This window comes from Oncorhynchus mykiss, chromosome 23 (genome assembly GCF_057628025.1).
Source record: "Oncorhynchus mykiss isolate SJ-2025 chromosome 23, ASM5762802v1, whole genome shotgun sequence".
Classification (NCBI taxonomy): Eukaryota; Metazoa; Chordata; class Actinopteri; order Salmoniformes; family Salmonidae; genus Oncorhynchus; species Oncorhynchus mykiss.
In genome coordinates, this window is record NC_143044.1 from 60,370,445 (window position 1) to 60,394,081 (window position 23,637).

General features: G+C 41.2%; 1 protein-coding gene across 10 annotated transcripts; it reads left to right on the plus strand.

The window, feature by feature from the left end:
• The first annotated feature begins 49 nt into the window (after window positions 1-49).
• uros (uroporphyrinogen III synthase) lies at window positions 50-17,636 on the plus strand. 10 transcript variants are annotated; one of them, XM_090217809.1, is made up of 11 exons: window positions 63-151; window positions 520-603; window positions 746-829; window positions 4,573-4,656; window positions 10,310-10,406; window positions 10,559-10,633; window positions 15,235-15,309; window positions 16,573-16,656; window positions 16,773-16,858; window positions 16,987-17,085; window positions 17,205-17,636. In XM_090217809.1, the coding sequence occupies exons 3-11, from the start codon at window positions 767-769 to the stop codon at window positions 17,325-17,327; spliced, it is 786 nt and encodes a 261-aa protein (XP_090073935.1). In that variant the 5' UTR covers window positions 63-151; window positions 520-603; window positions 746-766; the 3' UTR covers window positions 17,328-17,636. The 10 variants fall into 10 exon arrangements, with proteins under 10 accessions (XP_090073933.1, XP_090073936.1, XP_090073935.1 ...); XM_090217808.1 differs by having other exon boundaries at window positions 115-151; window positions 517-603; XM_090217805.1 differs by having other exon boundaries at window positions 121-151; window positions 10,289-10,406.
• Window positions 17,637-23,637: the final 6,001 nt, after the last annotated feature.

Genomic DNA, 23,637 nt, shown 5'->3' on the forward strand with positions numbered 1-23,637 from the left:
AAACAATCGATTACTTTATATAATTGTAACTGTAGTGATAAAATTAATTGTTATTGCTCAAGTATTATCCTAACAAAACATGACACTTTTGTTGTCCCCTATTTTCTCGTTTTAGTAGTAGCCATGAAGCCAGCTGGAGGAAGAGCTCGAGGTATAGTGTTTGTGTACATCCAATTGTTGTTGATTTTTCTACGGTTTCTGTTAATTTTCTGTTGACTTGAAAACGTTAGCTCTATAGTTAAGCATGATAAGTATTGTGTGTGTAGTTGTTATTTTTTAATGGTTGCGCCAACGAAGCCAAGTAATGTGTCGCCTTGGCTCACAAGAAGTGACAGCTCCATATTTGAATTGTAATTGCATAACATAACAACATTGCAAGTACATAAAACGTACAGTACACTGGTGCATGAGACACCCGAGCTCTACAGCTGACTGAATAACACCGCATGCCTCTAATTGATAAATGGTCCGAGCTATGAAAACAGTTGACTCATGGCTCAACATCATTGTTATCAGTAGGCGACATATGACAGGCGCTGGGTGTAACGTTAGCCCTCTACGGGTTACTCCCCCCGTCAACCTGTTCTGAAGCTACTGCACCGGGTCAGTCATTCAGTTTATAATCTTACTAAATAGTGTAAATCTGCATTGAGTGGATTTAAAAAAAATTGTGTTCCGATTTTCATCATTGACCTCGTTGCAGACGGTAACATTAAGTTGTATCCCTTCTTGTCTTATTCCACAGGGCTCTGAGTTATCTGTCGAAATGCATGTGCTGCTTCTGAAAGAACCAAGAGAGGGAGGCTCTGGACCAGATCCTTACATCAAGGTACAGTAGAGAAACATATTTTGTATTAATATTTGCATGTGCATTCTATTCTGTTCTATTCAACCCTATTCTATTATGCTCTACACCTATTATAATCCATTATAGGACGGGTGGTTCTAATCCTGAATGCTGATTGGTTAAAACCGCAGTCCAGCCGATGTCTGTTCCATAAGTTACCACCTGCTAAATCTATGATGTTAAAATGCCTATTTACTCTGTTCCATCTGATTGCGCAATCCATTGTCTCATCAGCCCAGCCAGGCAATTTATAACCTTTATCTCCATTATAAAAAGCATCTAGACATTATCTCACATTTCTTTTAGACTAACATTTAGTTTTCAACAGCGGAGGTTTTATATAAACCTTGCTGTCTGTCTTTCCGACATTTGCAACATTGTTTCAATATTCAAATTCTATCTCCAGCTGACCCATAGTAATGAACATGTTGGGAGTCGTGACGATACAGACAGGCAGGCAGCGTTTCTCAGCCAGTCTAAATAATGAATGAGCTGGCATCATTTTTATAGATATATACTGTACAAACAGGTCAAAAAAAATGAAATGCAGCTAGTTTGCAGTGTTTCCAGCTTCAGTTTGAAGTGACTGTGTTAGCTGTGTTGTTGGTTAGCTCCTCTGAACAACAGTGTCCTGACGAGAGAGCACATTTTCTACTCCAGGTGAAATCGCACCTCATTAGTTCATTGTTATGGATGTATCCAAATAAACGTCACTAGAAAACAGCTTCAACAAACGCAAATGCAGCTACTTTGCTGTTATTCTGTTTGCGCTTCTTGACGTGACTGTAAATTGGCCGTAGTTGGCAAGCTAGCAAGTGTAACAGTATAACTTTAGACCGTCCTCTCGCCCATACCCGGGCGCGAACCAGGGACCCTCTGCACACATCAACAACAGTCACCCATGAAGCATCGTTACCCATCGCTCCACAAAAGCCGCGGCCCTTGCAGAGCAAAGGGGAACTACTACTTCAAGGTCTCAGAGCAAGTGACGTCACCGATTGAAACATTATTTAGCGCCGCACCACCGCTAACTAAGCTAGCCATTTCACATCCGTTACACTAGCACCACCGCTAACTAAGCTAGCCGTTTCACATCCGTTACACAAGCACCACCGCTAACTAAGCTAGCCGTTTCACATCCGTTACACCAGCAAGGGAACGTTTCCAGCCAGTATGCCAATGGAACATTTAGAACAAATAACTGGGTCGGTTCCATTGATACAGAACAACAAGACTGAACGACTGGGTCGGGTCCATAGATACAGAACAAAAAGACTGAACGACTGGGTCACGTCCATAGATACTGAACGACTGGGTCACGTCCATAGATACAGAACAAAAAGACTGAACGACTGGGTCGCCATAGATACAGAACAAAAAGACTGAACGACTGGGTCGCCATAGATACAGAACAAAAAGACTGAACGACTGGGTCGCCAGAGATACAGAATAAAAATACTTAACGACTGGGTCGCCATAGATACAGAACAAAAAGACTGAACGACTGGGTCGCCATAGATACAGAACAAAAAGACTTAACGACTGGGTCGCCATAGATACAGAACAAAAAGACTGAACGACTGGGTCGCCATAGATACAGAACAAAAAGACTGAACGACTGGGTCGCCATAGATACAGAACAAAAAGACTGAACGACTGGGTCGCCATAGATACAGAACAAAAAGACTGAACGACTGGGTCGCCATAGATACAGAACAAAAAGACTGAACGACTGGGTCGCCATAGATACAGAACAAAAAGACTGAACGACTGGGTCGGGTCCACAGATACAGAACAAACAGACTGAACGACTGGGTCGCCATAGATACAGAACAAAAAGACTGAACGACTGGGTCGCCATAGATACAGAACAAAAAGACTGAACGACTGGGTCGCCATAGATACAGAACAAAAAGACTGAACGACTGGGTCGGGTCCACAGATACAGAACAAACAGACTGAACGACTGGGTCGCCATAGATACAGAACAAAAAGACTGAACAACTGGGTCGGGTCCATAGATACAGAACAAACAGACTGAACGACTGGGTCGCCATAGATACAGAACAAAAATACTTAACGACTGGGTCGCCATAGATACAGAACAAAAAGACTGAACGACTGGGTCGCCATAGATACAGAACAAAAAGACTGAACGACTGGGTCGCCATAGATACAGAACAAAAAGACTTAACGACTGGGTCGCCATAGATACAGAACAAAAAGACTGAACGACTGGGTCGGGTCCATAGATACAGAACAAACAGACTGAACGACTGGGTCGGGTCCATAGATACAGAACAAAAAGACTGAACGACTGGGTCACCATAGATACAGAACAAGAAGACTGAACGACTGGGTCGCCATAGATACAGAACAAACAGACTGAACGACTGGGTCGGGTCCATAGATACAGAACAAAAAGACTGAACGACTGGGTCGGGTCCACAGATACAGAACAAACAGACTGAACGACTGGGTCGCCATAGATACAGAACAAAAAGACTGAACGACTGGGTCGCCATAGATACAGAACAAACAGACTGAACGACTGGGTCGCCATAGATACAGAACAAACAGACTGAACGACTGGGTCGCCATAGATACAGAACAAAAAGACTGAACGACTGGGTCGCCATAGATACAGAACAAAAAGACTGAACGACTGGGTCGCCATAGATACAGAACAAACAGACTGAACGACTGGGTCGGGTCCATAGATACAGAACAAAAAGACTGAACGACTGGGTCGGGTCCATAGATACAGAACAAAAAGACTAAACGACTGGGTCGGGTCCATAGATACAGAACAAAAAGACTGAACGACTGGGTCGAGTCCATAGATACAGAACAAAAAGACTAAACGACTGGGTCGGGTCCATAGATACAGAACAAACAGACTGAACGACTGGGTCGCCATAGATACAGAACAAAAAGACTGAACGACTGGGTCGAGTCCATAGATACAGAACAAACAGACTGAACGACTGGGTCGCCATAGATACAGAACAAAAAGACTGAACGACTGGGTCGGGTCCATAGATACAGAACAAAAAGACTGAACGACTGGGTCGCCATAGATACAGAACAAAAAGACTGAACGACTGGGTCGCGTCCATAGATACAGAACAAAAAGACTGAACGACTGGGTCGCCATAGATACAGAACAAAAAGACTGAACGACTGGGTCGCCATAGATACAGAACAAAAAGACTGAACGACTGGGTCGCCATAGATACAGAACAAAAAGACTGAACGACTGGGTCGCCACAGATACAGAACAAAAAGACTGAACGACTGGGTCGGGTCCACAGAGACTGAACGACTGGGTCGGCTCTCTAGCAACCGAACCGATAGAACGAATGACCAACCAGCTTGGGTTGCAACCCTAGATTTGTATCGGGACTATATCTTGCGGAAGGATGAAATATTATGAATAAATTCATCAATATATATATATATATTTTTTTAAATGAAAATATGTGAATCATTATTTGAACATGTTGGTAACCCGTTGTATAAAAGTGATAGTGCCCTCGAAGTCGGTGTTTTGGTGGATATATTGTAAACAATGTGCCAACAACAAACACCCGTCACAATATATCCTCGAAACACCGGCTTCTCTGGCATTATGACCTCAATGTATAATGAATGGCTGACTGTGTAACAGTGAATTTTATTTTATTTTATTTTATTTACAGAACTCTCAACTTTTGTATTTACAGGAGCTGGCAGCCCGTGGACACAATGCAACCTTAATTCCCGTGTTGTCGTTTACATTCGTTTCCTTGAACACTTTGTCAGACAAGGTGACTACCCGTAACATACATCAAAGTGTTGATTTTAACATCGAAAGTTTGGTAACATTTTACTGGGACACCATAAGCATCATAAGCGTCCCAATATGTCATAATAATAATAATAATAATAATAATAATATTAACAGCTGTCATAACCTGTCATAATATGGCTATAACACTGTCATGACACATATATATTTAGACCTGTTGCGTTACTTTATGGCTGGTTCGGACACTGACTAAACCTACCAAGGTTAGTTACTTTATGGCTGGTTAGGACACTGACTAAACCTACCAAGGTTAGTTACTTTATGGCTGGTTAGGACACTGACTAAACCTACCAAGGGTAGTTACTTTATGACTGGTTAGGACACTGACTAAACCTACCAAGGTTAGTTACTTTATGTCTGGTTAGGACACTGACTAAACCTACCAAGGTTAGTTACTTTATGGCTGGTTATGACACTGACTAAACCTACCAAGGTTAGTTACTTTATGGCTGGTTAGGACACTGACTAAACCTACCAAGGTTAGTTACTTTATGACTGGTTATGACACTGACTAAACCTACCAAGGTTAGTTACTTTATGGCTGGTTATGACACTGACTAAACCTACCAAGGTTAGTTACTTTATGGCTGGTTATGACACTGACTAAACCTACCAAGGTTAGTTACTTTATGGCTGGTTAGGACACTGACTAAACCTACCAAGGTTAGTTACTTTATGGCTGGTTATGACACTGACTAAACCTACCAAGGTTAGTTACTTTATGTCTGGTTATGACACTGACTAAACCTACCAAGGTTAGTTACTTTATGGCTGGTTAGGACACTGACTAAACCTACCAAGGTTAGTTACTTTATGGATGAGGACACTGACTAAACCTACCAAGGTTAGTTACTTTATGGCTGGTTAGGACACTGACTAAACCTACCAAGGTTAGTTACTTTATGGCTGGTTAGGACACTGACTAAACCTACCAAGGTTAGTTACTTTATCGCTGGTTAGGACACTGACTAAACCTACCAAGGTTAGTTACTTTATGGCTGGTTAGGACACTGACTAAACCTACCAAGGTTAGTTACTTTATGGCTGGTTCGGACACTGACTAAACCTACCAAGGTTAGTTACTTTATGACTGGTTAGGACACTGACTAAACCTACCAAGGTTAGTTACTTTATGGCTGGTTAGGACACTGACTAAACCTACCAAGGTTAGTTACTTTATGGCTGGTTAGGACACTGACTAAACCTACCAAGGGTAGTTACTTTATGACTGGTTAGGACACTGACTAAACCTACCAAGGTTAGTTACTTTATGTCTGGTTAGGACACTGACTAAACCTACCAAGGTTAGTTACTTTATGGCTGGTTATGACACTGACTAAACCTACCAAGGTTAGTTACTTTATGGCTGGTTAGGACACTGACTAAACCTACCAAGGTTAGTTACTTTATGACTGGTTATGACACTGACTAAACCTACCAAGGTTAGTTACTTTATGGCTGGTTATGACACTGACTAAACCTACCAAGGTTAGTTACTTTATGGCTGGTTATGACACTGACTAAACCTACCAAGGTTAGTTACTTTATGGCTGGTTAGGACACTGACTAAACCTACCAAGGTTAGTTACTTTATGGCTGGTTATGACACTGACTAAACCTACCAAGGTTAGTTACTTTATGTCTGGTTATGACACTGACTAAACCTACCAAGGTTAGTTACTTTATGGCTGGTTAGGACACTGACTAAACCTACCAAGGTTAGTTACTTTATGGATGAGGACACTGACTAAACCTACCAAGGTTAGTTACTTTATGGCTGGTTAGGACACTGACTAAACCTACCAAGGTTAGTTACTTTATGGCTGGTTAGGACACTGACTAAACCTACCAAGGTTAGTTACTTTATCGCTGGTTAGGACACTGACTAAACCTACCAAGGTTAGTTACTTTATGGCTGGTTAGGACACTGACTAAACCTACCAAGGTTAGTTACTTTATGGCTGGTTCGGACACTGACTAAACCTACCAAGGTTAGTTACTTTATGGCTGGTTAGGACACTGACTAAACCTACCACGGTTAGTTACTTTTTGGCTGGTTAGGACACTGACTAAACCTACCAAGGTTAGTTACTTTATGGATGAGGACACTGACTAAACCTACCAAGGTTAGTTACTTTATGGCTGGTTAGGACACTGACTAAACCTACCAAGGTTAGTTACTTTATGGATGAGGACACTGATTAAACCTACCAAGGTTAGTTACTTTATGGATGAGGACACTGACTAAACCTACCAAGGTTAGTTACTTTATGGCTGGTTAGGACACTGACTAAACCTACCAAGGTTAGTTACTTTATGGATGAGGACACTGACTAAACCTACCAAGGTTAGTTACTTTATGGATGAGGACACTGACTAAACCTACCAAGGTTAGTTACTTTATGGCTGGTTAGGACACTGACTAAACCTACCAAGGTTAGTTACTTTATGGCTGGTTAGGACACTGACTAAACCTACCAAGGTTAGTTACTTTATGGATGAGGACACTGACTAAACCTACCACGGTTAGTTACTTTATGGATGAGGACACTGACTAAACCTACCAAGGTTAGTTACTTTATGGCTGGTTAGGACACTGACTAAACCTACCAAGGTTAGTTACTTTATGGCTGGTTAGGACACTGACTAAACCTACCAAGGTTAGTTACTTTATGACTGGTTAGGACACTGACTAAACCAACCAAGGTTAGTTACTTTATGTCTGGTTAGGACACTGACTAAACCTACCAAGATTAGTTACTTTATGGCTGGTTAGGACACTGACTAAACCTACCAAGGTTAGTTACTTTATGTCTGGTTAGGACACTGACTAAACCTACCGAGGTTAGTTACTTTATGGATGGTTAGGACACCGACTAAACCTACCGAGGTTAGTTACTTTATGGCTGGTTAGGACACTGACTAAACCTACCAAGGTTAGTTACTTTATGGCTGGTTAGGACACTGACTAAACCTACCAAGGTTAGTTACTTTATGGCTGGTTAGGGCACTGACTAAACCTACCAAGGTTAGTTACTTTATGGCTGAGGACACTGACTAAACCTACCAAGGTTAGTTACTTTATGGAGAAGGACACTGACTAAACCTACCAAGGTTAGTTACTTTATGGCTGGTTAGGACACTGACTAAACCTACCAAGGTTAGTTACTTTATGGCTGAGGACACTGACTAAACCTACCAAGGTTAGTTACTTTATGGCTGGTTAGGACACTGACTAAACCTACCAAGGTTAGTTACTTTATGGCTGAGGACACTGACTAAACCTACCACGGTAGTTACTTTATGGCTGGTTATGACACTGACTAAACCTACCAAGGTTAGTTACTTTATGTCTGGTTAGGACACTGACTAAACCAACCACGGTTAGTTACTTTATGACTGGTTAGGACACTGACTAAACCTACCAAGGTTAGTTACTTTATGGATGAGGACACTGACTAAACCTACCAAGGTTAGTTACTTTATGTCTGGTTAGGACACTGACTAAACCAACCACACAAGGTAGAACATTCCATTCCACCATAGCCTACTGGTCAACAGTATGTTTATGTTATATAATAGTTTCTGAAATTGACTATATTAAATTATCTTTATAAATGCACGCAAAATTCATGTCAGGCATGCGCCTACCCATAATGCTCTATTGTTGATGACTGGGATGAATGGAGCAGCAGATATCAGGAGTAGGACAAGACACCTTTTTGACTGATTGACGTAAGGGCGTGTACGTGATAGGTCTGGCTTTAATGGCTAGTAGGATTATGATGTCATAATGATTTGGTGACAGTGTCATAGAGTGTATTATCTTAGTCCAAGTAAAGTGACACAGGATGGTCATAACGCCTCGTGACAGTGTCATAGAGTGTATTATCTTAGTCCAAGTAAAGTGACACAGGATGGTCATAACGCTTTGTGACAGTGTCATAGAGTGTATTATCTTAGTCCAAGTAAAGTGACACAGGATGGTCATAACGCTTCGTGACAGTGTCGTATAGTGTATTATCTTAGTCCAAGTAAAGTGACACAGGATGGTCATAACGCTTCGTGACAGTGTCATATAGTGTATTATCTTAGTCCAAGTAAAGTGACACAGGATGGTCATAACGCTTCGTGACAGTGTCATATAGTGTATTATCTTAGTCCAAGTAAAGTGACACAGGATGGTCATAACGCTTCGTGACAGTGTCATATAGTGTATTATCTTAGTCCAAGTAAAGTAACACAGGATGGTCATAACGCTTCGTGTCAGTGTCATAATGTGTATTTCCTACAAGTTATTTAAAATATGATGGGGGGGGGGGGGGGGACACGACTGTAAAGAATTAATTATTACAACAACAAAGAAACACACTTTCAAAACGAAAGGAAACTTCTAGTCAGGGAAAAACACATTTGAATAAATGTGGGTTTTTGACACTCTTATGTAGGTGTCATAACCAGCCATAAAATAACACACTATATTTAACAACAGATGTATGTATGTATGTATGTGTGTATGTATATAAGGGTCATGACAGTGTTATGACCATGTTATGTCAGCTGTTATGACAGTGTTATGACCATGTTATGTCAGCTGTTATGACATATTATGACCATGTTATGTCAGCTGTTATGACATATTATGACCATGTTATGTCAGCTGTTATGACATATTATGACCATGTTATGTCAGCTGTAATGACATATTATGACCATGTTATGTCAGCTGTTATGACATATTAGGACCATGTTATGTCAGCTGTTATGACATGGTTATTACGGGTGTAAAGTGTTACTGAACGTTGGAACTGTTTGTTTTCTGTTTAGTAGTCGTTATACAGCTGTTGTCTCTACTACTACTACAGCTGTTGTCTCTACTACTACTACAGCTGTTGTCTCTACTACTACTACAGCTGTTGTCTCTACTACTACTACAGCTATTGTCTCTACTACTACTACAGCTGTTGTCTCTACTACTACTACAGCTGTTGTCTCTACTACTACTACAGCTGTTGTCTCTACTACTACTACAGCTGTTGTCTCTACTACTACAGCTGTTGTCTCTACTACTACTACAGCTGTTGTCTCTACTACTACAGCTGTTGTCTCTACTACTACTACAGCTGTTGTCTCTACTACTACAGCTGTTGTCTCTACTACTACAGCTGTTGTCTCTACTACTACAGCTGTTGTCTCTACTACTACAGCTGTTGTCTCTACCACTACTACAGCTGTTGTCTTTACTACTACAGCTGTTGTCTCTACTACTACAGCTGTTGTCTCTACTACTACAGCTGTTGTCTCTACTACTACTACAGCTGTTGTCTCTACTACTACTACAGCTGTTGTCTCTACTACTACTACAGCTGTTGTCTCTACTACTACTACAGCTGTTGTCTCTGCTACTACTACAGCTGTTGTCTCTACTACTACAGCTGTTGTCTCTACTACTACTACAGCTGTTGTCTCTACTACTACTACAGCTGTTGTCTCTACTACTACAGCTGTTGTCTCTACTACTACAGCTGTTGTCTCTACTACTACTACAGCTGTTGTCTCTACTACTACAGCTGTTGTCTCTACTACTACAGCTGTTGTCTCTACTACTACAGCTGTTCCAGCCAGAACAACATGGCGGGCTGATTTTTACCAGCCCGAGGGCGGTGGAGGCAGTCAAAATGTGTCTTGAAGATGATGAAAGAACGGAACGTGAGTAAAGTTTTAAACTATGTCCTGTAAAATACAAAAATTTAATTGTTAGGAAAGGATAGGCCTCCTGTGCCTTAGTCTCGTGCGTTTTCAGACAGACAAAGTCAATGTATGTAAAGCTACTCGTTTTAATTTCTGTTTTCTATTTATAGAGTGGAACATGGACATAAAAGACAAATGGAATGCCAAGTCCATCTATGTTGTTGGGAAGGCTACGGCAGCGCTAGGTGAGTAATTGATCACAAAACATTGTGTAAACTTACGGGCATTAAACACTTCTATTCAGCGTGGAGCTCTTTGTAGTTTTACAACACCTTCGTGTCTCTAAAGTGATTGTCTCTCTTTTGTTTCACTGAGAGGATCTTGTCATATGGGATATATATACACTGTAAACTCAGTGGCCAGTTTATTAGGTACACCCATCTAGTACTGGGTAGGACACCCCTTTGCCTCCAGAACAGCCTGAATTCTCCGGGGAATGGAAACCATAAAGGGTAATGTGTGCCAGGAAAACATTCCCCACACCAGTACACCCTCGCCATCAGCCTGTACCGTTGACACCAGGCAGGATGGGGGCCATGGACTCATGCTATTTAGGCCAAATCCTGACTCTGCCATCAGCCTGTACCGTTGACACCAGGCAGGATGGGGGCCATGGACTCATGCTATTTAGGCCAAATCCTGACTCTGCCATCAGCATGACGTAACAGGAACCGAGATTCGTTGGACCAGGCGATGTTTCTCCACTCCTCATTGGTCCAGTGTTGGTGATGGCGCGCCCACTGGAGCCGCTTCTTCTTGTTTCTAGCTGATAGATGTGGATCCCGGTGTGATCATCTGTAGGGCTGTGGCGGGCCAGTTATTGTCATGCGAAAGACTGCCGGTCTCCCGGTAATTGACCGTTAATTAACATAAACACATTTCTTCATATCCAGGCCTCCGTCATTCAAGACACTGATACGTGCCTTTGGACCTTCAACATTTAAACAAGTCTAATAAATCTATTTAATATTACACCATCACAACAAATCCATTATTTATATTTGTCAGGTCTAACGAAACATGATGATATGAAAAAAAAATGTACGTATGTATTTCAGAAGAGTCGGCCAACTCTTTAGTTGGCTATCTGACTATGCTCCATGTCACAGGCTGTAGGCATGTTCATTTAGCTGACGAGATGTGATCGTAAAGAAGAATATAATTTAAATTCGCTGAATAAAATAGAAAGGATATTTCCCATTATGGAGCGAGTGGGGGCGTATGACGTGGAAATATATTGAGGTGGAAAAAATGTATCATTTGAAAAAAATGACCTTTATGGTAGATTTAGTTGTGAATGATTTACAAACCTTTAGAATGTCCCAGAAATCTAAACCTTGTATGGGCTTTATGACGTCACTATAGGCTGTTGATGATTTGAGGAAGTAGAAAAAAAACCTCGCGCTCTGTTCCTTGCCTCAGGCTGTACAGCTGCTCTCTCAAGTGATCATACTGTTCTCAATTGAATCTTGTCTTTACTAATATGCTAAATGAGTTTCGATTTAGAATGGTTTCATGTATCAATGGGCAGGAACAGGAACAGGGGGAAAATACATATCATCTGTTTTCACTCTATTAGTGAACGGAGACCGTGAGTTTTCCCACGTTTTGTAGGCTACTTCGGTTTTTATAGCGGAGCATTTTATGAACAGCTGAGAAATAAATATAAAGAACTCTTATTTCACTCCTTCCATCAAACCACTATTTGAGGAGCGCGCTCTCACTGCCCGACAGGTGATATTTCAACTCAACTCTGTATGGGCTCTCCAACCCTGTTCGGGAAAATCGATCGTAACACGTTTTCACTACAAAACGTACAGTATTTCACTAAACCGTTGACAGCCCGTCTGCGTGCTCGAGAAAGGAGTACAGGAGAGAGAGGAGGAGATGGAAACGAATACCGGTGGGATATTATGTAACGCTATAAAAGTCGCCCAATTAATTATGAAAATATTTTAAAAATCCCCAGTACTAGGCAATTCAAAATCAAATACAAATTCATAAGCTTATATGCATCAGCTCTAATATACATATGGATGTTTTTGAATTATTTATTACCTTAGAAAGCGCTGTCCATTTCGTTGTTAGGCTTGGAAACAACATCCACAACAATCAGGTTTTTACAGTGTTTCAACCTGCTGTTGAACTTCTTTCTTCAAATTGATCAACTGTTTTAATGATAAGTGTTGGATGTGATTTTTTTAGCATTGACGTCAGAGTGGTTACAGGGACAGTAGAGCCCTGAGTTCCAGACCATTAGCGCCTTAATGGAAGGACAGTAGAGCCCTGAGTTCCAGGCCATTAGGACCTTAATGGAGGGACAGTAGAGCCCTGAGTACCAGGCCGTTAGGACCTGATGGAGGGACAGTAGAGCCCTGAGTTCCAGGCCATTAGGACCTTAATGGAGGGACAGTAGAGCCCTGAGTACCAGGCCATTATGACCTTAATGGAGGGACAGTAGAGCCCTGAGTTCCAGGCCATTAGGACCTGATGGAGGGACAGTAGAGCCCTGAGTTCCAGGCCATTAGGACCTTAATGGAGGGACAGTAGAGCCCTGAGTTCCAGGCCGTTAGGACCTTGATGGAGGGACAGTAGAGCCCTGAGTTCCAGGCCATTAGGACCTTAACGGAGGGACAGTAGATCCCTGGGTTCCAGGCCATTAGGACGTGATGGAGGGGCAGTAGAGCCCTGAGTTCCAGGACATTAGGACCTGATGGAGGGACAATAGAGCCCTGAGTTCCAGGCCAATCGGACCTTGATGGAGGGACAGTAGAGCCCTGAGTTCCAGGCCATTAGGACCTGATGGAGGGACAGTAGAGCCCTGAGTTCCAGGCCGTTAGGACCTGATGGAGGGACAGTAGAGCCCTGAGTTCCAGGCCATTAGGACCTGATAGAGGGACAGTAGAGCCCTGAGTTCCAGGCCGTTAGGACCTGATAGAGGGACAGTAGAGCCCTGAGTTCCAGGCCGTTAGGACCTGATGGAGGGACAGTAGAGCCCTGAGTTCCAGGCCGTTAGGACCTTGATGGAGTGACAGTAGAGCCCTGAGTTCCAGGCCATTAGGACCTTGATGGAGGGACAGTAGAGCCCTGAGTTCCAGGCCATTAGGACCTGATGGAGGGACAGTAGAGCCCTGAGTTCCAGGCCGTTAGGACCTGATGGAGGGACAGTAGAGCCCTGAGTTCCAGGCCATTAGGACCTGATGGAGGGACAGTAGAGCCTTGAGTTCCAGGCCGTTAGGACCTTGATGGAGTGACAGTAGAGCCCTGAGTTCCAGGCCATTAGGACCTTGATGGAGGGACAGTAGAGCCCTGAGTTCCAGGCCATTAGGACCTTGATGGTCTGTTAGCAGGTTGGGTACTACTAGAGCATGTCCATCAACGGGTCACATGGACATTTACTGTGGTAATGACTCATGACTACCAGTGTGGCAGTAATAAGTTCAGGTCTTAATGTTTGTCTAGTTTCGGGTGTGATTTACTAGCTATCAGGTCTTGATGTTTTACTAGCTATCAGGTCTTAATGTTTGTCTAGTTTCCGGTGTGTTTTACTAGCTATCAGGTCTTAATGTTTGTCTAGTTTCCGGTGTGTTTTACTAGCTATCAGGTCTTAATGTTTGTCTAGTTTCCGGTGTGTTTTACTAGCTATCAGGTCTTAATGTTTGTCTAGTTTCCGGGGTGTGTTTTACTAGCTATCAGGTCTTGATGTTTGTCTAGTTTCCAGTGTGTTTTACTAGCTATCAGGTCTTAATGTTTGTCGAGTTTCCGGTGTGTTTTACTAGCTATCAGGTCTTAATGTTTGTCGAGTTTCCGGTGTGTTTTACTAGCTATCAGTTCTTGATGTTTGTCTAGCTTACGGTGTGTTTTACTAGCTATCAGGTCTTGATGTTTGTCTTTTTGAATGTCTGCCTGCCTTCATATAGCCAAGCCACGACCATGTGACTCACTGTCTATAGGAGAGAACCATTTTTTTTTGTGAACGGGAGGGTGTACCTAATAAACTGGCAACTGAGTGTAATAAAAACAAGTTGTAAATATCACAAGAGTGGGCCTTTAATGAGATGGTACTAGATATAGTATGTGTGGCAGGCACCTGGCTGTCACAGTAACGTGTCAACCAATGTTTACCACTAGCCGTCAGTCAGCTGGAAATGGCTTTCCCACAAGTGACAGTTTACTGACGTCTTGCTGCCTGTCTTTTATTGAGGACAGGTGCAACACTCTCTCGGTATCTGTACTTTTCCGTTTACCTCTGATTTATTGGGGAAGGAACTACAGGGTTGTTCTGTTAGCTGAAACGTTAAAGTTTGACTGTATTGAACTGTTATCTGCACCAAAACACTTTATAAGAATGTTTAGGGTGTTCATTCATGTGTAGCATAATGACTACTACTGTATTAATACCATAAACTACAACATTTATTCATATCATAAACTACTACTGTATTAATACCATAAACTACAACATTTATTCATATCATAAACTACTACTGTATTAATGCCATAAACTACTACTGTATTAATGCCATAAACTACTACTGTATTAATACTATAAACTACTACTGTATTAATACCATAAACTACTACTGTATTAATGCCATAAACTACTACTGTATTAATACCATAAACTACTACTGTATTAATACCATAAACTACTACTGTATTAATACCATAAACTACTACTGTATTAATATCATAAACTACTACTGTATTAATGTCATTAGATGAAAAGTAGGTTTCTGTTTGGTATTATATTTCAGTAATCAGTTTGTCTGTTTTTCTTCCGTAGTGGAAAACCTAGGTCTGGTCCCCCTGGGAGAGGACACTGGGACTGCAGACGTTCTCTCGCGCCTCATCCTTAAACGTACGACAGTCATGTACCTTTTTAAACGCAACATGCAAAGCGTTCGTCCTACGTTTCATGAGTTGAAATAAAAGATCCTAGGCATTTTCCAAAATGCACAAAAAAAAAGCTTATTTCTCTCAAATGTTGTGCACACATTTGTTTACATCCCTGTTAGTGAACGTTTCTCCGTTGCCACGATAACCCAGTTTTGTCACACGGCACAATACCACAGATGTCTCAAGTTTTGAGGGAGAGTGCGATTGGCGTGCTGACTGCAGGAATGTCCACCAGAGCCGTTGCCAGATAATTGAATGTTAATTTCTCTACCATAAGCCGCCTCCAGTGTTGTTTTGGAGAATTTGGCAGTACATCCAACCGGCCTCATGAGCTCATCTGCGTGCTCGTCGTCCTCACCAGGGACTTGACCTGACTGCAGTTTGGCGTCGTAATTGACTTCAGTGGGAAAACGCTCACGTCCGATGGCCACTGGCACTCCGGAGAAGTGTTCTCTTCACGGATGAATCCTGGTTGCAACTGTACCGGGCAGATGGCAGACAGCGTTGTGTGAGCGAGCAGTTTGCTGATGTCAACGTTGTGAACAGAGTGCCCCATGGTGGCGGTGGTGGGGTTATGGTATGGGCAGGCATAAGCTACAGACAACGAATACAATTACATTTTATCGATGGCAATTTGAATACACAGAGATACCGTGACGAGATCCTGAGGCTCATTGTCGTGCCATTCGTCCGCCGCCATCACCTCATGTTTCAGCATGATAATGCACGTCCCCATGTCACAAGGATCTGTACACAATTCCTGGAAGCTGAAAATGTCCCAGTTCTTCAATGATCTGCATACTCACCAGACATGACACCTATTGAGCATGTTTGGGATGCTCTGGATCGTTGTGTACGACAGCGTGGTTCCAGTTCCCACAAATATCCAGCAACTTCCCAGAGCCATTGAAGAGGAGCGGGGCAACAACATTCCACAGGCCACAATCAACAGCCTGAAGGAGATGTGTCAAGCTGAATGAGGCAAACGATGGTCACACCAGATACTGACTGGTTTTCTGATCCACACCCCTACCTTTTTTTTTAAGGTATCTGTGACCAACAGATGCATATCTGTATTCCCAGTCATGTGAAATCCAAAACTGAATGTATTTAATATGAACTGTTTTTGTTATATGAACTGTATCTCAGTAAAATCTTTGAAAATGTTGCATGTTGTGTTTTATTTTGAGCTAGCTAACTAGACCTACATTCTGGCTTGATATAGGAGAGGATGCCAATATATTACCACTTCTCTTCCCCTGTGGTTCCATTAAAAGAGAAGTTTTACCTACTGCTTTGAGGGAAAACGGTAAGTTTCCTCTATTATAACTCCTATTTTTTTAATACTCATGAATACTCTGTACTATTTACTAGGTAGTATCTAATACCATTAGGTGACATTCGTTTCATGTTTTTGTTTTTAAGGAGTTCCTCTAGACACACTGATGGTTTATCAGACAGCTCCACATCCAGACCTGGAGAAGAACCTGAAGAACCATTTTACAGAGCAGGTACAGGAAGCATCAACTAAGTCCCGGACTTTCCCCTCAAAAAACACTATCCCATATATCCACACGTTGTGATGTTGTTATCGTTCAGAAACGGTAATCATCATGATTTGGGCTCTGTCCACACGCAGGGCGTTCCAGACAGCATTGCTTTCTTCAGCCCGTCGGGAGTCAGGTTCTGTTTGGAAACGGTGAGGAGACTGTCAGGTGAACAACTTGTGCAGATAAAGGTGAGAACGCTTTTCCGATGTAACTTTTAAGTGACTGTGGATATCTTCATTGAGCTTGTGATGCTGTTATACTGCCAATACAATTGAACTTTAAAATGTTGTGTTGTTTGGTCTTCCAGTTTGCGGCCATAGGACCCACCACAGCAGATGCCATGACGGCAGAGGGGCTCTCGGTCAGCTGCTCAGCGGACAAACCTACAGCTGAGCACCTAGCCACAGGGATAGCAAAGGCTCTACAGTGACAGAGTTGAGGAGACGGACCGCAAACCAACCCGATAAACGTGATCCGTCCCCCCATCAAGTTCTCATTCAGCCTCTGTGAAAAAAGGATTGTGGTTTTGCATTCTTTGTGATTGATTTATCCCTGTGAAGTATTTGCTATTACTTGTGGGGTTTTATGTCCTATTTTGATCGCGGATAACCATCTGTATATTTATTATATTGTCATGTGTTGTTGTGCACCACAGAGATATTGTAATGCTTCGTGCCTATTTGTTGACACTGAATGTATCAAATCATGCTCTTATAAACTTGTGAATACTTGTGAAAAACATTGAGACAATTATTTTATTGTGCCACACTAGGCAGGTAGCCTAGTGGTTAGTGTCGAATCCCCGAGCTGACAAGGTAAAAATCTGTCCTTCTGCCCCTGAACAAGGCAGTTAACTCCACTGTTCCCAGGTAGGACCTCATTGTATATAATCATTTCTTCTGACTTGCCTAGTTAAATAAAGGTTAAATAAATAAATATATAAATATATTTTTTAAATGAGCATACTTTGAGAATTGAACATGATGAATTTAATTATTAAAAATTAAATAGTGAACAATATGTTGAAATGGTGATTTATTGATTTTTATTTATGGCCGTTTTTAAAAAAAAACTGAATAAATCCAGCTGAGGGGGAGAGACGCGCGCTACGCGTTCCAAACAGGTGTGTTCCTGGGCGGGAGTCGCGTGGCTGTTTTCCTGCCCTTTACAGTCGGGGATGAAATGCCAACGGTTAAGACCGCTCCGTATCCATTAGTAACCAGTATCCATTAGTAACCAGGGAAGCGTTAGTCACACATTTGGCCGACATTTTTAATTTAGCAGCCGCTTTAGAGGTGTTTGTTTACCTTTCGCAGCTGAGTGCGTATTGCGAGTCATAGGGCATCTCTATAGGTCTACTTTATTGAAGTGTCGATACTCTGTAAAACTTCAAAGTGTGTCACGTTTAAAGGGCGTAACTTTGGAAAAGAGCCTTTACATGTTGGTTGAGGACATGATTCGCTCTTCAGTGGGTCATTATCTCTCTCTCTCTCCATCATCAAACTGACCCGTGTCAAGACACACCGCAACAAACCACGATGCTGATTTTACTCCAGCTGATAAATGTATTATTGTTGACCAGCATTGGCTCCACTGATGCAGAGAAACTCTTCCACAGTCGGGATCATTCGGACCTAGAGATCCCCTCCTCTCACCAGGCTGAGCTCATAACAGACAAGGATACTGCAGAGGTAAAACTTGTATTTTCTCTCTCTCTCTCTCTCTCTCTCTCTCTCTCTCTCTCTCTCTCTCTCTCTCTCTCTCTCTCTCTCTCTCTCTCTCCCCCTCTCTCTCTCTCTCTCTCTCTCTCTCTCTCTCTCTCTCCAAGTAATCACTATTTTATTAGGTGCAAATGTGATGCTCAGCTATTCAATATATTACATATTATACTGTGGCAGATTATACATTCAAAAGGTCAGAGATGCCCGATGATGGATATTCTAATATCTTCAGTAGTGGTTATAAAGGCGTTATGGATGTAAACATAAGCGTGAGGGTTTAACCCCAATACAAGACACGGAGGGAGGGTGTGTTGCACCAACATGGTTTAAATCAATTTTAGATTAGACCTAATCTAGACTTTGTAAATCTACGTTTATAATTCATCAGAGATGTGTTACACCACTTAATTTTAAGTTTGGATTAGTTCATCTAAGGTTAAATCACTAAAACTATGATCAGTGATATGTGTCCTAATGGATTCACCATAGCAATATGTTGTAGTTCTATGGAAACAAACCAGCACTGGTCATTGCTAGCCTAGTCAGCAAAGTGACTTTTCACTTCAGACTAAGGATGAAATTAATTGCACTTATCTGTCAAATGATTTAGCTGGATAGTTGAGTTTAACGAACATGATAAACCACAGGAGATAAAATTGTTATTCACAAAGAAAATAAAGGACATACAAATGATTCACACTGATATTTGATGCATTTAAACAGTGTCAGTTTAGATTTAATCCCAAAACTGAATTTAAATTAGTTTTTAAAACAATGGAGCAACAGGATTACATTTGATCTTGGTTTGAGTTGTAAATTAAATTTAGTTTAGAAGAAGGATTAGATTGAACTATGATTATTGATAACAAGGTTTAAGTTTCAGGGCAAAAACATTAATACATAAACCTTGATTAAACCCAGTTTAAGAGTTAATCCATGTTGGTGCAATTCACCCTGGGGGAATCAAATAGAATCAAATAGAATCAATAACATTACTAGATAAACCTTGATTAAACCCAGTTTAAGAGTTGATCCATGTTGGTGCAATCCACCCTGAGTGAATCAAATAGAATCAAATAGAATCAACAACATTACTAGATAAACCTTGATTAAACCCAGTTTAAGAGTTAATCCATGTTGGTACAATCCACCCTGGGGGAATCAAATAGAATCAAATAGAATCAACAACATTACTACATAAACCTTGATTAAACCCAGTTTAAGAGTTAATCCATGTTGGTACAATCCACCCTGGGGGAATCAAATAGAAGCAAATAGGATCAACAACATTACTACATAAACCTTGATTAAACCCAGTTTAAGAGTTAATCCATGTTGGTACAATCCACCCTGGGGGAATCAAATAGAATCAAATAGAATCAACAACATTACTACATAAACCTTGATTAAACCCAGTTTAAGAGTTAATCCATGTTGGTACAATCCACCCTGGGGGAATCATATAGAATCAAATGAGCCAAAGGTTGTAGGAGTGTAAACTTACATACCTGATAGCGTAGCTGCGATGGTCACCATCTCGTTCACACAATCAAACTCACAGGACGCCAGCAGAGCCTTGACCATCTGAGCGTCCAATGGCAACTCAGAGATTATGATCCCGATCTCTGATAGGTTCCCATCGTCGTCCAATGCCGCGAGGTAATCCAGCTCCTCTAGCGACTGCATCAGACCCTCTGGATCTGGATAGGAAGTAGACAACTTAGATCATAGATAATAAAATACAAGATCTGGATAGGAAGTAGACAACTTAGATCATAGATAATAAAATATAAGATCTGGATAGGAAGTAGACAACTTAGATAATAGATCATAAAAGACAAGATCTGGATAGGAAGTAGACAACTTAGATAATAGATCATAAAATACAAGATCTGGATAGGAAGTAGACAACTTAGATAATAGATAATAAAATACAAGATCTGGAAAGGAAGTAGATCATCTTTTACATAATGGATAATAAAATACAAGATCTGGATAGGAAGTAGATCATCCTTTACATAATGGATAATAAAAGAGAAGATTTGGATAGGAAGTAGATCATCTTAAACTGGTAGCCAGACTAGTGGAATGTTATCTAAACAGACTGGTACCCAGACTAGAGGAATGCTATCTAAACAGACTGGTACCCAGACTAGAGGAATGTTATCTAAACAGACTAGAGGAATGTTATCTAAACAGACTAGTGGAATGTTATCTAAACAGAGTGGTACCCAGACTAGAGGGATGATATCTAAACAGACTAGTGGAATGTTATCTAAACATAGTGGTACCCAGACTAGAGGAATGTTATCTAAACAGACTGGTACCCAGACTAGAGGAATGTTATCTAAACAGACTAGAGGAATGTTATCTAAACAGACTAGTGTAATGTTATCTAAACAGACTAGAGGAATGTTATCTAAACAGACTAGAGGAATGTTATCTAAACAGACTGGTACCCAGACTAGAGGAATGTTATCTAAACAGACTGGTACCCAGACTAGAGGAATGTTATCTAAACATACTGGTACCCAGACTAGAGGAATGTTATCTAAACAGACTAGAGTAATGTTATCTAAACAGACTAGAGGAATGATATCTAAACAGAGTGGTAGCCAGACTAGAGGAATGTTATCTAAACAGACTGGTACCCAGACTAGAGGAATGTTATCTAAACAGACTAGAGGAATGTTATCTAAACAGACTGGTAGCCAGACTAGAGGAATGTTATCTAAACAGACTGGTACCCAGACTAGAGGAATGTTATCTAAACATACTGGTACCCAGACTAGAGGAATGTTATCTAAACAGACTAGAGTAATGTTATCTAAACAGACTAGAGGAATGATATCTAAACAGAGTGGTAGCCAGACTAGAGGAATGTTATCTAAACAGACTGGTACCCAAACTAGAGGAATGTTATCTAAACAGACTAGAGGAATGTTATCTAAACAGACTGGTAGCCAGACTAGAGGAATGTTATCTAAACAGACTGGTAGCCAGACTAGAGGAATGTTATCTAAACAGACTGGTACCCAGACTAGTGGAATGTTACTTAAACAGACTAGAGGAATGTTATCTAAACAGACTGGTAGCCAGACTAGAGGAATGTTATCTAAACAGACTGGTACCCAGACTAGAGGAATGTTATCTAAACAGACTGGTACCCAGACTAGAGGAATGTTATCTAAACAGACTGGTAGCCAGACTAGAGTTATGTTATCTAAACAGACTGGTACCCAGACTAGAGGAATGTTATCTAAACAGAGTGGTACCCAGACTAGAGGAATGTTACCTAAACAGACTAGAGGAATGTTATCTAAACAGACTGGTACCCAGACTAGAGGAACGTTATCTAAACAGACTATAGGAATGTTATCTAAACAGACTGGTACCCAGACTTGTGGACTGTTACCTAAACAGACTGGTACCCAGACTAGAGGAATGTTATCTAAACAGACTGGTACCCAGACTAGAGGAATGTTATCTAAACAGACTAGAGGAATGTTATCTAAACAGACTGGTACCCAGACTAGAGGAATGTTATCTAAACAGACTAGAGGAATGTTATCTAAACAGACTGGTACCCAGACTAGAGGAATGTTATCTAAACAGACTGGTACCCAGACTAGAGGAATGTTATCTAAACAGAGTGGTACCCAGACTAGAGGAATGTTATCTAAACAGAGTGGTACCCAGACTAGAGGAATGTTATCTAAACAGACTAGAGGAATGTTATCTAAACAGAGTGGTAGCCAGACTAGAGGAATGTTATCTAAACAGACTGGTACCCAGACTAGAGGAATGTTATCTAAACAGAGTGGTACCCAGACTAGAGGAATGTTATCTAAACAGAGTGGTACCCAGACTAGAGGAATGTTATCTAAACAGACTAGAGGAATGTTATCTAAACAGAGTGGTAGCCAGACTAGAGGAATGTTATCTAAACAGACTGGTACCCAGACTAGAGGAATGTTATCTAAACAGACTAGAGGAATGTTATCTAAACAGACTAGAGGAATGTTATCTAAACAGAGTGGTACCCAGACTAGAGGAATGTTATCTAAACAGACTGGTACCCAGACTAGAGGAATGTTATCTAAACAGACTAGAGGAATGTTATCTAAACAGACTAGAGGAATGTTATCTAAACAGAGTGGTACCCAGACTAGTGGAATGTTATCTAAACAGACTCGTAAACAGACTAGAGGAATGTTATCTAAACAGACTGGTACCCAGACTAGAGGAATGTTATCTAAACAGACTGGTAGCCAGACTAGAGTTATGTTATCTAAACAGACTGGTACCCAGACTAGAGGAATGTTATCTAAACAGAGTGGTACCCAGACTAGAGGAATGTTACCTAAACAGACTAGAGGAATGTTATCTAAACAGACTGGTACCCAGACTAGAGGAATGTTATCTAAACAGACTAGAGGAATGTTATCTAAACAGACTGGTACCCAGACTAGAGGAATGTTATCTAAACAGACTAGAGGAATGTTATCTAAACAGACTGGTACCCAGACTAGAGGAATGTTATCTAAACAGAGTGGTAGCCAGACTAGAGGAATGTTATCTAAACAGACTGGTACCCAGACTAGAGGAATGTTATCTAAACAGAGTGGTACCCAGACTAGAGGAATGTTATCTAAACAGACTAGAGGAATGTTATCTAAACAGAGTGGTAGCCAGACTAGAGGAATGTTATCTAAACAGACTGGTACCCAGACTAGAGGAATGTTATCTAAACAGACTAGAGGAATGTTATCTAAACAGACTAGAGGAATGTTATCTAAACAGAGTGGTACCCAGACTAGTGGAATGTTATCTAAACAGACTGGTACCCAGACTAGAGGAATGATATCTAAACAGACTAGAGGAATGTTATCTAAACAGACTAGAGGAATGTTATCTAAACAGACTAGAGGAATGTTATCTAAACAGACTAGAGGAATGTTATCTAAACAGACTGGTATCCAGACTAGGTTATTTCCTGTTAGATGTTATAGAGGTGTT

Coding starts and splice junctions, on each gene's coding strand:
- uros (XM_090217807.1), top strand. CDS start 767: ATGCATGTGCTGCTTCTGAAAGAACCAAGAGAGGGAGGCTCTGGACCA. Junction 830..4,572: donor GACCAGATCCTTACATCAAG/GTACAGTAGAGA, acceptor TTGTATTTACAG/GAGCTGGCAGCCCGTGGACA. Junction 16,657..16,772: donor TACTGCTTTGAGGGAAAACG/GTAAGTTTCCTC, acceptor TTTGTTTTTAAG/GAGTTCCTCTAGACACACTG.